Genomic DNA, 14,943 nt, shown 5'->3' on the forward strand with positions numbered 1-14,943 from the left:
GTTGCATGCAAAATTTCCAATGGTGGTCATAACGACTCCTCTGGCAGTTCAAAGAATAAATTATGAATTGAAAAAAAAAATTCAATAAATAAATGTTTTTATTTCCATCTCATATAAACAAAAATTCAAGATTTATTAATTTATTAACTTACTTTGAGAAAAGTTATAAAATAAGTGAAGATGCAGTTAATATATAATTGTTGCATAGCATCGAGCCCATTAAAAAAGTCTGATTAATAATTGTTCAAATAAATGAAAGTCGTTTTCTAGAGACATTTAAACAACGCTTTTGACTTTTTAGCCAAATCTCAACTTTGTTTCAGTGTTTGTAATCACTGAGTTTTGAAGTGGAACAATTTCTAAAATTAGAGATTAGATTAGAGATTAGATGAAACTTTATTAATCCCTCGGGTGGGTTCCTCCGGGAAATTCAGTGTATTTTCAATAAGCATGTGAAAACACAAATGGAATTTTTTATGGAATTCAGTGAACAAGCAAATCTAAAAACAATCAATGAACTGAATTGAAATAACTACCATGGCTCATAAAATTAAATCTAATTAAATGTATGCACAAACTTCTGAAACAATATAAGAACTTCCTCATCTTTAGATTTAGATTTTGAGGTCAGTTTTAACCACAATATTGACGTAAACTGAGTTACATAACTGTACTAAATTGATGGTTAACATTTTAATTTTTTAAAGTGGTGTAATACAAAGAAACACCTAAATCCAGTACTTCCATACTGGATTTTAAAAATGGTATAGTCATCGTTTGTTGAATGCTACGCTAGATTTGGAAGATAAAAAACACTTTGATGTTTTTACATCCACCACAGAAATTTTCATATGTAGACTGAAGAGTGCTTAATCTAAAAGCTGAACTTCTGATCTCAGATTTGAAACTGGCAAAGTTTAGAACTTTTATAACTGGATTTTCTTTTTAATCCAATATACCTTGCATAGCTGCACATTCTGCCTCCAGTTTCTAGACTCAAAATAGATGACTTGCCAAAAAAAAATCGTGCTTTCATTTCTAGTACTGTGACTCACTGACTTTTAGGCTCACTGTAAACAATCACGCTATATAAATCTTTAAATGAGGAAGCGAAATTAACTTTGAAAATGTTTTTGTTGGAATTAGAGTACATCAAAGTTAACGGCTAATCACATTTCAGAGTTCACATTACAATAGACGAGATCAGGCTGCTGCAGATGAAGCAGTAAACATCTTTTCGAAGAAGTGTGGATTAGCCTGGTAAGAGATGCTCAGCCCTGCAGTGTTGTGGCTCTTTATCATATGCGCGTAGCAGAGATCCCTAAGGGAGAAAGTGGTTGGAAAATCACAGGCCTCTAGCAGCATAATGCTGTGAAAGAGCAAGGAAAGCAGAGCTTTCTACTTAGCGTTCTACAGCGTGATAATTAAGCCCATCGTGTCAACAGAGGGATAGCCAGAGAGCTTGTCTCTAATAGATACTGGCAGAGCAGAGGACTTAAATTAAAACCTCAGCCCTCACTGTGTGCTTATTGGGTTACATGCATTATGTAGTGGCCTATTAGAGTCCAGGCCCAGGTGGGACCGATCACATTTTCCTCTTTTAAATATTAGCATTTCATTTCCCTTAGTGTTGCTCCGAGGAACTGAAGCTCTTCCTAACCCATTTCTTTATCTGCCCAAAAGTGTTTCACTGTCTCTCAAACTCTCCCTCCAACCCATTTTTCTCTGTCAATCATTGGTTTGGCTAATCAGTGCCCAACTCTGTCCATTTCCTTTTCCATCACAGTTTTCCTTTCTTTGTGTTAGTCCTGGTAATTCTAGCTTCCTTTGTCATGCTCTCATTGGCTCTGTAATTGTTTGACTGAATGATTCCTGATTTTTTCATCATCTCGTAATTATTTTTGAGGGGTTATGATGTATGTGGCTAATGGTATGCAACTTGCTCCCTCTTATAGAATTTTTTTTTTCACTAAAATGATAATCTGTGAATTTCTTATTTGTATTAAAGGCAACTTCAGGCCTTTTTAGATGCAAAATGGTATTAATGAAAAGTTTCAGTCTGGTTTTAAACCTCGCCACAGCACAGAGACAGCCTTACTTAGAGTTTTTAATGATCTTCTTTTAACTGTTGACTCTGGCTATTCCGTGGTTTTAGTTTTACTTGACTTGACTGTTGCTTTTGACACGGTTAACCACAACATTCTTTTATCCAGATTGGAACATGTTGTTGGTCTCAAAGGTACGGTTTTAACTTGGTTTAAGTCCTACCTCTCAGAGAGGTCATTCTCTGTTGCAATGGGGCAACACTACTCAGCTTCTGCCCCCATTTATTGTGGTGTGCCTCAAGGGTCCGTGCTCGGTCCTGCTCTTTTCTCTTTGTACATGTTGCCGTTGGGATTAATTTTGAGAAAATACAACATCTCCTTTCACTGTTATGCAGATGATATCCAGATTTATTCACCTCTGAAATCCGATGTGTGTGCTTCTTTGCAACCTCTGTTCAACTGTTTGCATGAAGTTAAAATTTGGTTATCACATAATTTTCTTACATTGAACGAGAATAAGACCGAAATCATAGTCTTTGGTAGTCACACTCCGCTAGACCAGTTAGCTGATACCCTACGCCCTCTCGCTAGCCATCTCTCGCTCACTGTAAGGAACCTTGGAGTGTTCCTTGATGGCTCTTTTAAACTTGAGAAACAGGTCTCCACTGTGGTAAAAAACAGCTTTTGCCAGTTGTGTCACATATCTAAAGCAAAGCCATTCCTTCCTTTAAAGGACCTTGAAAAGCTTATCCATGCATTTATCACATCCAGATTGGACTACTGTAACTCCCTCTACTCGGGCCTCCAACACTCTTCTCTTTACTTCAGTTAATTCAAAATGCAGCTGCGCATCTTTTAACTGGTACGAGAATCTATGAACACATAACCCCAATTTTAGCCAAACTACATTGGCTCCCTGTTAAATATCGCATAGATCCCAATCCCAACAGAGCACTTAGATCATCCAATCACATGCTCCTAGCACAACCTAGGTCTCGAATGAAGTCGAGAGGAGACCGGGCCTTTGCAACCGTGGCACCCAGACTCTGGAATAACCTCCCTGTTCATGTTCATAGACGCCTTAACACCCACTCACATCCTGGGCCATCTGACCTCAGGAAATCACATGATAAGGTGGGGCCAGGTTTCACAGTGAGGTCACCCGAAACCCTGGCTGATTGGGACCCACACCCAGTTTCACACCTTGGCTCAGGCAATTAGAGGATCATCAGGGGGTCCTTTTGTCCCTCTTTGAGGGAAACTCCCACTAGGTTTAAATCTGGGACTCCCCACCATTTGACCTTAGAACTGAAGAAGCTTCTCGGATGAGAGGTGAAACGTCTTTAAGCAACTTAAAGAAGTCCAGACGCTTTTCTTTGCAAGCTCCATTCATTTTCAGAAGTAAGAAAACATTCACTGACATTTGTAACAATGCTATTTTAATCAGAGCAAATCTAAAATGACTTCCTTTAAGTAGATAATTGAAAAATGCTGAAATCTCGAAAAACACATTTCTAATATGTGCTGAGTTATGATGTTAATTCTTTTCAGATCAGGCTCCAACTTTATATATCTGTTTAATTCAACCAAAGTTCTGATGTTTCACATGAATACCACTTCACTCAGAACATTTACCGATAATGAACCAAAAACTTTTAATTTTTTTCCTTTTCATCTCATTGTTAGTGGGGATTGAGCGTGCTCCGAGGTCCTCATTAAATTTCCTGTCCAGTGCCTTAACCATTCGACCATCGCATCTCTCTTTTTTCTGTTTCAGCTTACCAAACCATCTCCATTCTCTTCTCTTCGTTCCATTAGTTTTATTTCCAAAAATGCTCCCCCTTTCCGCTCATATTTCCATTTCCTACAAGTTCTCCTTTAAAATCTCTGTGTCACTTCATGTTATTTTTATCTTTAACCCCAACGCTTCTCCCTGTATATACATTTGATGCAATCGTATGCTTGATGGAAACCACAAAAAGGCTTTGAAGATTTTCCTCATGCTGTTTTGATTTTCTAAGACCACACATCAAACAGCGGTAACCTGTTTGTGCAGAATTACTTGAAGTATGTTTGATTGGTTTTCATCAATCCAGTATAAGGAACTCCTACATGCATTTGGCAAGTCCCAGTTGCTGTGCAACAACACTATCGTCTAATGCAGATTTGTTAAAAGATGTGGAAGTGACTTGAGATCTTAGCTTGTCTGTCTGTACACACAGCCTCTCTGCTGTAACATCACAGCACTCTGTGTCTTAAGGATTTTTCACCAACATACAAAGACAGAAAAAGTTGGTGAAGTCTGAAATTATGAAGTTTCTGCATTTTTTGTTGATAACTTGGTCTTATCTTGATACTTTGAACCATCCATGTTCTACCACTTGTATAGGTCACAGCAGCATAGTCGAAGCAGAGATGGTTAGATCGCACTCCTCTATCCTTTCTTGGGGATATGAAGGTGTTCCCAAGCCAGCCAAACAGATGTAATGTCTCCAGTGTGTTCTTGATCTGTCTGGGGGTCAGGCATGCCCTTTTTAGTTTTGATTCACCCACGAGGAATTACAGATATCGGAACCACTTTAATAGGCTCCTTTCATGGAAGACCATTTGCTCTACTCTGAGCTTTTCCCGAATCACTAAGCTCCTCACACTATCTATAAGGCTAAGCCCAGACACCGTTTGGAGAAAGCTCATTTCTGCCCCTTGTATCTTTGATCTTTGGGTTGCTACTCACCTTTACGCTCAGTTCTCTCTTTGCCTCAGTAGAGAGGTACAGTTTCCACCTCACTGCAGATGCTGCAGACTACTTGAAGGAGCATTTCCCACTTACTACAAGGTGTTTAGACAGATTAGACAAAGGGTAAAGTTATTTAGCAAGAATATAGCACTGTGGTTAGGGGGAGGAAAAGGTACTGTACACCAAAACTGAATCTCAAATTGGTTTGTTGTAAATTTGCAGCACACTATGCATGCTAAGCATAGCATACCAGTATTAATTAACATTTCAAACATGCTAAAAAAATCACCTGCCAGTAATGTTATTGTTACAGATCCACTATCCACTTTACTGCTGCTCTCTTTCCCCTCAGTAACTAGTTTGCTGCAGCCATAGCTATGCACTTTGTGACTGACAGTGACACCGTCACACTCCTGGAATAAACAAGGAATTAAAAGCTTTATGAAGACATTGTACAAAATAATGTCTGGGCAGCAGTCCAAGACCTGGAGCTTTGGAAAGGTTAATGCCACAGGACCAGAATCACACATGTAAACCAACAGCAGAATGGTTGGAAAATCATTTTCAGCCTAGCTGTAGCATGACCTGATGAGGGTGGTTCAATTAAGACAACATGCTGGTGAACTGTGAAAATGTTTGGGCCAGTAGCCAACAGTCTGCTGATGTAACTCACACACCTTCTTATAAACAGGCCATTCTTCGACGTAGCTCGCTGAATTCAAATTGGAGATTTAAGATTAGACTATGCAAATTTTCCAGCACAATACTGGTACATGTGTAAATGAAAATGCATTTATCTTTATGCTTCCTGAACCTGTCGAGTGACGTAGAAGAGTGAAAATCATCCATTTTTAGATTCTAAATCCCTTCCGTGCTTTTCTTCAAGGATTAATGCTGTGAATAGATTCCAGGCTGGTGAGTAATTGTTTAATTTTATACTACCCCAGCAGTGGTGTGTCACAATTAAACTAAAGCTGAGTGCTTTCTCCTCATTTATTATATACAAACAGCGGTAATGAATATGTGATTGCTGCAGTGTCATATAATATGTATGATAAATATGGTTGGGAGTCGGGTAAAGAGCATTAATACTTTACGTGTTGCCAGGGGTGTTGTGAGGAGCTGACAACATACAGCTCTGGGGCTGTTTTAGCAACACGAAAAGCTGTTTTAATCCACACAAACATATTCGCTGTATTCTTCATACACAGAGGAAGGGATAAGGGCACCTAGCACGCACAAAATATAAAGGTTTGGTGACTGAGGCACAGTTAACCGGACAGAAAAAATATGCATCTCTGGACATTGGACACTTTTTGTAAAAGAATGATTTGAGGCTGAAGTGGCAGAAGGCAAGAAGAAAGTTTGGTTTGGAAGATTTTCTTCTCTGGTTTCAACAAAACTACAGAAATATTAACAAACATGTACAGAAATGTACCACAAGCACAAAGAAAATTACACACCAGTTTCATATTGTTAGTTGCATATTAATATTCATTTATTGTTGTTATTGTCATTGACTGTGTATCCCATTTAATTTAACAGTTTTTTAATTTTATTTAAATGTTATAATTCATTATTTAAATGACTTACTTTGTAGGCTTTTAGTGATTTTAGTTTGCCTTGTTTTCTATTAATTGCTCCACCTACTCTTGTAGTGATTTCTTGTGCTGCATTACAGGAGCCTTTGTGCCATAACTGTAGCAGGAGCTGCTACTTGCTAATCTGCCTTTGTAGATTAAGTCAATTTCTTTTAAATATACAAGACAGGATTTACTTTTTAATCATAATAGCCAATGGCGTCTTTAGGGTATCTGACTACTTCATCACTTCATCACATTCTCACAGCAGTAGTTGTTGTAGTTTCGTTACGTTTTTGGGTTTTGAGAAGTGGCTTAGTTTGTGTCTCCAGGTTAATTATAGATGACTTTTGACTAGGTGATTAGGTTATTTATTCTTTTTGTCCCCTTTCTGTGTTTTGTCCCTTAGCGTCTCCTTTGTGAAGTCAGTCATGTCTCCATGTTTGTTTAAACAGTCTTAGTTTCCGTCTTGGTTTTAGTTATGTTTCCTGTACGTTTTACTAACAGATAAGTCTGTTGTCTCATGTGGTTTTTGTTCAGTTTAACTTGTCTCGTTAATTCTGATTTGCTCCCGCGGTGTTTTCCACTTGTTTTCCATCTTCCCACATTACCTGCTATGTATTTATTTTGTGTCCCCTTGTCCTCTTTCAAGTCGTTTTTCATGCTCTTTCCTTCTGTGCCCCTTTTGTTTTGTGTTTCTTCTGTAGTCTCTGAGCTTTTATATTTATATATATATATTATAGTAAAGTAACCTTTTGAGTGACCATCTGTCACTTGGATCCACTCCCTGCCTGCCAAACTGTGATAAAAGGCCTGATATAGTAATGAGCAGCAGACCCCTGCTGGTGGTTATGATCAGTTGTGTTCTTGACATTTCAAGACTTATTATTACTTGGTTAAAAAAAAAAAAAAACCTCAATCGCTGTCCTGATATCTGCTAACAACAAATAAGTTGCAAGTAGAAGGGGGCGGCTGTTTTCCAGGGTTAGCTTGACCCTTAAATGACAGGTGGTGGGGGATTACGCACTGGGGTCAATGGGATTATCCATGTTAAAAATACATAAGTGGCTTATTAACAGTTTCACTGAAAGAGTTAAGAGGTAACATATGTTATACTCTATAAATCATGAAAGTAATAATAAAAGCAACACCCACATTAAAACTCCATAATGTTTTGCAGTTTATTGCCAGTGCTGTCATTATAATTTTAAGTAGTGCTGATTTTTGTGTTGTAAAAAAGTAGCAAATCATGTTGCAGGTTGTTGCATTGTCTTGCTTTTACAACATTTGACACTTTTCTAACATTACGACCGAAAAATCACGAGTGGATATAAACACAATAGAATTAAATCAACCCCAAAATATGGGTCATACCTGAACAATAAATATTACCACAAATAGTGAGTGCTGGCAATCTGTTTGCTTTCATAACAGATTAGTTTGAGACTGGGCAAATGCCAAGCCCATCACTGATGGAGCAGGAGGAGGATGCAGGTAACCCTGGTACTTATTACTGCCATAATGTATTTTTACAGCAGTCTTAATGTATTTTAGAAATGACTGTGTTTGATACAGTCGTGGATTTATGCATTCATTAATACATGGTTCCATAATAATTACGTGTGTAATGCATTTTGTAATGTCATCCCTTTGCTGATTTTCTCAGCTTCTGTCAAGTTACACACAAAAACATGTGTCAAACAGATTAAACCAGAGATTTCAGGAAAGAGCCTGACAGACTTTTATGATATTCATTAACAAGCCATAAAAACTAGCACCTCTACTGTACTGTGTCTGTACAAAAAATCCTACCTACCACCTCATTACAATTCAGAGCACTGACTGGATCCTAGTAGCTCAAATGCAATTCAAGATTTGTTAATAACAAACCATTTATATCCATTAGCTTTGTGAATGGTGCCATTTAGGGCTTAAGACTCGTTATGTTGATCTACTTATTATTTTTCAGTCAGTTTCTACTCTGTTGTGTGCTCCCATCTAACAAAAATGTACTGGTGAAATGACAGCTGTCATCTTATTATCTAATTATCCCCCTCTGACTGTTTCACTGTAGATGGGAGGCACCATGTACAACACTGGGAAGCATGTGTCCCTGCGGCCAGACAAAGCCCACCTGGTGAACATCTCTGGGGGCCCACTGGGATACAGCTACCGTCTGGAAGAGGTCCGTGTCCACTTTGGGAGTGAAGACTCTCAAGGTTCAGAGCACCTTCTTAATGGACAGGGCTTTCCTGGAGAGGTAAGAGACAAGACATGCAACCATGGTAAAGAAAAGAGAAAAATTACACTGCTTTAAGGTTTTAAAATTAGGTCAATACAACCTGAATTTTAGGCCAATACAGCCTGATTTTACACTGTGTTACTGTTTATTTAAACAAGATAAAGAAAAATATGTATTGAAGGACAAACAAGGCACACCACAGAATCTGATAGTTTGTAGAACCACTTTAGGGAACAATAAGTCGGAGTAATCATTGCGGAGGAATTTTGGCCCATTCCTTCTCACAACACTTCAGTTTTTCAAGGTTTGTGGTCATTTGTTTATACATAGCTCTCCTAAGATCCCACCACAATATTGCAGTATTGACTTTGCCTAGGGCATTGTAACACTATGATTCTTGTCTTTTTCAGTCATTTTCTTGTAGATTTGCTTATGTACTTGGAATCATTATATGATGTAATTTTGGAAAAAGTTTACCTGTCAGACATAAGACCTCACATTAACTCTGGAGGTGTTCATGGTTTGATTGAACTTGCTGGAATGTCCACTTCTGGGAAGATTGGCCACTCTCTTGATTGTTCCATGTGAATAATCTTTTTTCCTGTATTTGTTTGGAAATGTTCCGCTAACGATTCCCAGACTGATGGGCAACACCTTTTTAGGATCATTGCTGATGTCTCATTGTTAGCATAAGTGATGGTTGTTACAAAGTAACTCATTACTGTTACTACAGTTTCCTTTAACTCTTGGACAGTAATGTGTTACATTACTGTCCAAGAGTAAGTAAATGGCCTGTGAATGGTAAATGGCCTGTATTTATATAGCGCTTTACTAGTCCCTAAGGACCCCAAAGCGCTTTACATATCCAGTCATCCACCCATTCACACACACATTCACACACTGGTGATGGCAAGCTACATTGTAGCCACAGCCACCCTGGGGCGCACTGACAGAGGCGAGGCTGCCGGACACTGGCGCCACCGGGCCTCTGACCACCACCAGTAGGCAACGGGTGAAGTGTCTTGCCCAAGGACACAACGACTGAGACTGTCAGAGCCGGGGCTCGAACCGGCAACCTTCTGATTACAAGGCGAACTCCCAACTCTTGAGCCACGATCGCCCCTAGTAATCATATTATAGTTACTAATTTGAAAAAAATACATTACTTACTTTTGTTGCCCAAGTTCAAAATCCACTTCATATCCACACTTGTGCAACAATATCTTGAACAGATTCCTTGGAGCCCAAAATGGCTGAGTTTGATGGAGGGAGATATGCACATTACTCTTTATAATTTATTGCTTGAAAGGAAAAGATGTAAACTGTGCCCTGGTCAGAAGCAACTCCCCACTGCTGCAAACACGACTTCCGATCTCTCCAAGCACTTACACTAACACTAAGCTGGTATCAAAGAGTCCCACAGCAGGAGCGAGAGTGACACTCAGACGGTGTATGGTGACCCCAAGCAAGCAACCAAAGCTTGTTTTCAGCAGGTAACCAAAGCAGAGATGAACAGGCCGGTGGCATCATACATAGTGGAGGAAATATTTTATGATGGGATGGCCATCTTTCAGAAAGCTATTTAGCAAATGACCAAAAACAGGAAAAAGACCAGTCTCAGACAGGAAAAGTTTCTCCAGATGTATCGACTAGCAATGGAAACTGAGTTAAAGAAAACATTTCAGAGCTCTGCATGTTTGTCTACGACTGTTGACATTTGGACTTGCCACAATAAAAGCTTCCTGTGACTGGATTAACACGAATAACTTTCACTATGACAAAGCTGCAACTGTCTGCAAGCAACTGAAAGAACGACACACATACGATGTTATAGCTAGTGAAATTGAACGGATTCATTCAGTTTATGGATTGTCACGCAAAGACACGGCAACTGTCACTGACAATGGAACAAATTTTTTTGAAGGCTTTCAAGATATATGAGCCCACAGCGTCAGGTTCTGATGAAGAGGATGAAGAACAAGCTGTGACATTCACAGATGTTGGAAACGTGCGCTCCACTGACACTGACCAAGGACATTTTTCTCTCCCCCTTTACCTGAAATACACACTAAACTTAATTTCAAGTAATGATGTTGACAAATGGCTTACAGCAAACACATATCAGAGTCCATATCAGTGTACAGAAGTGCAACAGGAAAATACTCTGGCCTTTGGACTGGATAAAAACTCACTGTGCCGACAACAACGAGATGGAAATCAGATGTCATGATGCCCCATCCTACGTTACAGATATTCCCACGCAAGCTTTGAACAATCTCTGTAGCCGACTAGCCGTTGACTCCATCAATGTGTATTGGTTCCTTTACTAACATTGCTGATAAAACCCCTCACTGTGGCTTTGGACATTTTCCGAGGTGAGGATAGCTTATGGCAGCTTCCAACTCTGGAAATCTCTAAGACACTGATGCTGCAAAGTGGGCTCTACAGATGACACCTGGTCTGCCTGAAGCCAATGTCCAGGTGTGCCTACTGTTATATGAACTATAAAAGCTATAACTGATAGGATTGTTTAACTGATTTTGCAGTTTCAGTCTAGAATTCAGACTACTATCCCTTTATTGTATTGTTTCCTTATTAAAGGGATCATGTGTCTCAGTGATAATGCATCGGTTTTATCAGAACATGTCTCTCCTGTCTGCCTGTCGCACTTTGCACCTGTCAACTTGTTAAACATATTTTCTTTGTGTTTTCTCCCAGTACTTGTGTAAATGCTGTAAAATGTAAATATACTGCTTTAGTGAAATATGCCTATAAATAAAGAATATAAGATTGTAGGCCTGTATGCAGTCGACTTGCATCTTTGTAATTTACACTTTGAAGTTTGCATGAGTTTCCATTAAAAGTGATGTTATCACACCTCTTAGATGCAGGGTTGTTCTATAGCTATCTTATTGTATGACACACAGGTAACGCTATCAGATGTTTCTATAGGCAGAAAAACTAAAAAATTAAACTGAACTCAACCACTAGTGTGTTAGTGTTTACATCTTGATGCATTCTCAATCATCCAGGTAAGTAAATCTCCAAAAGTTGATTGTGTTCATCTGGACGTAGCGTTTTGTGGGAGAAACGTTTCATTACTCATCCAAGTGACTTCTTCAGTCTCAGCTGACTGCAGGTTTCAATCTTATAAACAGTACATTTGCATAATGACTGAAACCAGCCGACTGAAGGAACAATGAGCTGGGAGGTCAGTTCCTTAATCATAATTATGCAAATTCTCATGACCATTGATCAACAATCACTGACCAAAACCCACTGATCAAAACCCACTGATCAAAGCCCACTGATCAATGGCCATGAGTACCATTCACAGAGAGTTGGGGAATGGCTGCAATCACAGCATTGTAAGATGGTGAAAGATGTACCCTTAGGCCCCTCCTCGATTCAGAGACGGTCTTTCCTTTTTCACGTAAATGGCCTCCTTGACTCTGCGCTCAAACCAGCGTTCCTCCCTGTCAGGATGTGTACATCCTCATCCTTGAAAGAGTGTCCACTGGGATGATGTTTCTGTAATAATAAACACATTTAGCTGATTAAAAGAGGCTATCTTCTATGTTTGACACATAGAACATGATACAGCATGATACATAAAACCTTAGACTTGAACACTGAGCCAGTAATCCATCTCAGTGGAAATTCAAACCTTGTTGCCAAAATTGAAAATGTTCAGTTTGGGGCTCTGTGGAGAGACCCCAAGCTTGTCTGTCTTTAACCAAACAGTAATAACAATGGTGCATTTGTTTTGTAAATCCACCCTGTCCACAGAGATGAAAGTGTACACTTCTGAGACACTTCTCGGTTTTGTTATGCAAATTTTATTTGTGATTTCACTTCTGTCAGAAATGTTCTGGAAGAATCAGTAATCTCACTCACTAAAACAAAACTCAGAGCAAAAGAGCTACTACTATTCTTTCTAAATAACTGTAAGTACTGTTCAGGAGACAAGCCAGTGTTTATACAACCTACGAACAACAGGTTTTAGTAGTCAAGACACAATATTCATGTAGTGTGAAGATGGCAAATAGAAGGATTAGGATATACTAATACTGATGATGACAAGAACATGTAAATTTTACTTGTAATAATAACTATACAATAATAGTAACAATGAAATTAGAGATGCTAGTAAAAATGAAAGATAATTGTTTCTCATTGGCACTAAGAATCAGGCAACATTTATCGATAACTAATGATCATGCCTCGTTTGTTTAAAAAAAAACATTCACTGCAATACTTAGAACTGCAAGGAGAACCAAAGCAGACGAAGCTTGGAACTGGAATAATAAGTTGCCTGAGATGCAGAGTTGTGGGGATGCAGCAGCCCAATAAGTGCGAAAGGTGATCTGAAGCAGTGACAAATAACATGCCAGTACTTGTCAGGGGTGTACTGAAAGCAGTGTGTAGATTTGTTTAATTCACTAATATGTTATCTATCGCCTGTGTAGTCTGTTCTATCTAGAACTCGTAAGCTGTATAAAATGTAGCTGTGTGTTGAAGAGATGTTAATGCAAATTTGAGTTAAGAAGTTAGCATCGGTACCATTAAAAAAGTCTTCTGGCCATTTTAAAATAGAGAGAAAGAGAAAATGAGTTTCTGTGTTGGTAGAATTGTATAAATATTTGATGCAATTTTCCAAAGACCTTTAAGTTCCACAGTGTTCTCTACTATAACTGAAAAACTGAATTTAACAGGAGTTCTTATAAGTTTGGATAATATGACTGATTTTATTTGATTTATTATTTCAGAAATTCAGAATTCCAAAAAAGAATTTCAAATGCTAAACTTTTGAATTAAATGTTGAAAAACAGCAAAAGCATTATTTTAAAATAAACAAAGAAGATGAGTAATTCTTTTGTCTTTCTATTTGGTTAAAATGAATTTAGTTCATCGCTTATACATTCTGATGTTGCCTATGGTTTATCGGAGGGAAGGTGTAACTGTGGAGGTCGTGATTTGAAGTGCTTTTCATTAACTTGTCAGAGTTACATATATTGATATACTTTTAAAGCATATCAATATCGAGTTTTGATCATAATTTAGAACCTGCTTACTCTGCCATAGGAGTGAAGAGTAACACACCCCCAGATACTTTTTAAAAGAAAAAAGTTTTTCCGATTCTTGTTTGTGAGTCAAAAATCGAATCGGTCAGGCAGTATTAACTGGGGATTGAACTGGAGCTCAGCCTGAAGGCGCAGTTCTTGATTTATAAGTCAGCTTATGTTCCAGTCTTCACTTTTGATCATTATTTTCGGGTCAGGGCCAAACAAATGGCAGCACAAATACATGCGGTCAAATGGCTTTTATAGGGTGGCTGAGTGGACACACATCAGATATTGTTTGGCCCCAGAAGCCTTTCTTTGTAGTTTTTTCAGACATTTGGACCAACCCAAGAGCCTGTTGAGGAATTACATCAAAACTGGAATTAAAAAGGAAAGGAAGCATAGATTGCATAAAATATGGGCATTGCTGTCATTTTTAAATTATTATTTTTTAATAATATAATCTTTGTTGAAACTCTGTTGGTTTTTAGAGTCTTGCAAACCAGGTTAGCAAGCTGCCTCGTTATCAGAAAAACACTAACTCAAAAATTCTCCAGCAAGCTTTGAAACTTTAGTAAAATCACAATGTATACTGTAAGTTGTAGCTTGGATATGCTATTTTCCTAATAAAATTAAATAAATGTTATGACGCATTCTTTGCTTCTCATTTTTCACTCTGCTCCCAGGAGACCTTGATAGATATACCTCTTTTGTTTTAGGAAATAAATATGTCTGCTTAATTTATTGCACAGCGCTTTCCCTCTTTTTTTGTGTTTGTTTCTTCCTTGTTATACCTGCATTTAAAAGTTTGTGAAAATTGACTATGACTAGATAGCCCTGACTTTTGAAGACTAGTGGCATGATCATTATACTTTACGGTCCTCTGTCAGTACGTCTGTGAAGGTTCTCAGTCATCCATGTCCTCTGTCAAATTGAAAGTTTTCCAAAACATACATGTTAGAAGGCTGTTGCTAATGCTACACACCTCAGAATTCTTTTCCCTTCCTTCAGTCAGTCAAGCACCTTCGTCAAGAAAGGAAAGTATGCAAAAAAGTTTTGTTTTTTTTGTATTATGGTGAAATTTAAGTTGTAAAAGCTGCATCTTTGCTAGAAATATTCTATAAATTGCTGTAAATTTGTTTTTTCCTTTCAGGTCCAGCTGATCCATTATAATCAAGATCTGTATGCCAACTACAGCGAGGCAGCTAAGAGCCCTCATGGAATTGCTGTTGTTTCCATCTTCATAAAGGTCTGCTTGTTCTTCTGGGAATACAGG

The 14,943-nt window shown here is 38.3% G+C and overlaps 1 protein-coding gene across 1 annotated transcript in view; it reads left to right on the forward strand.

Annotated features, from left to right (window-relative positions):
- The window catches only part of LOC102313552 (carbonic anhydrase-related protein 10), a gene marked incomplete at its 5' end in the record, with an annotated part of 62,990 nt that overhangs the window by 22,625 nt on the left and 25,422 nt on the right, over positions 1–14,943 (forward strand). Inside the window, 2 exons of the mRNA XM_014329990.2 lie at positions 8,437–8,622; positions 14,821–14,916. Of these exons, the coding sequence (XP_014185476.2) occupies positions 8,437–8,622; positions 14,821–14,916 (282 nt within the window). The remainder of the gene's footprint in view (positions 1–8,436; positions 8,623–14,820; positions 14,917–14,943) is intronic.

The sequence above is a fragment of the Haplochromis burtoni genome, unplaced genomic scaffold (genome assembly GCF_018398535.1).
Source record: "Haplochromis burtoni strain Fernald_Lab_line unplaced genomic scaffold, NCSU_Asbu1 Contig_662, whole genome shotgun sequence".
Taxonomy (NCBI): domain Eukaryota; kingdom Metazoa; phylum Chordata; class Actinopteri; order Cichliformes; family Cichlidae; genus Haplochromis; species Haplochromis burtoni.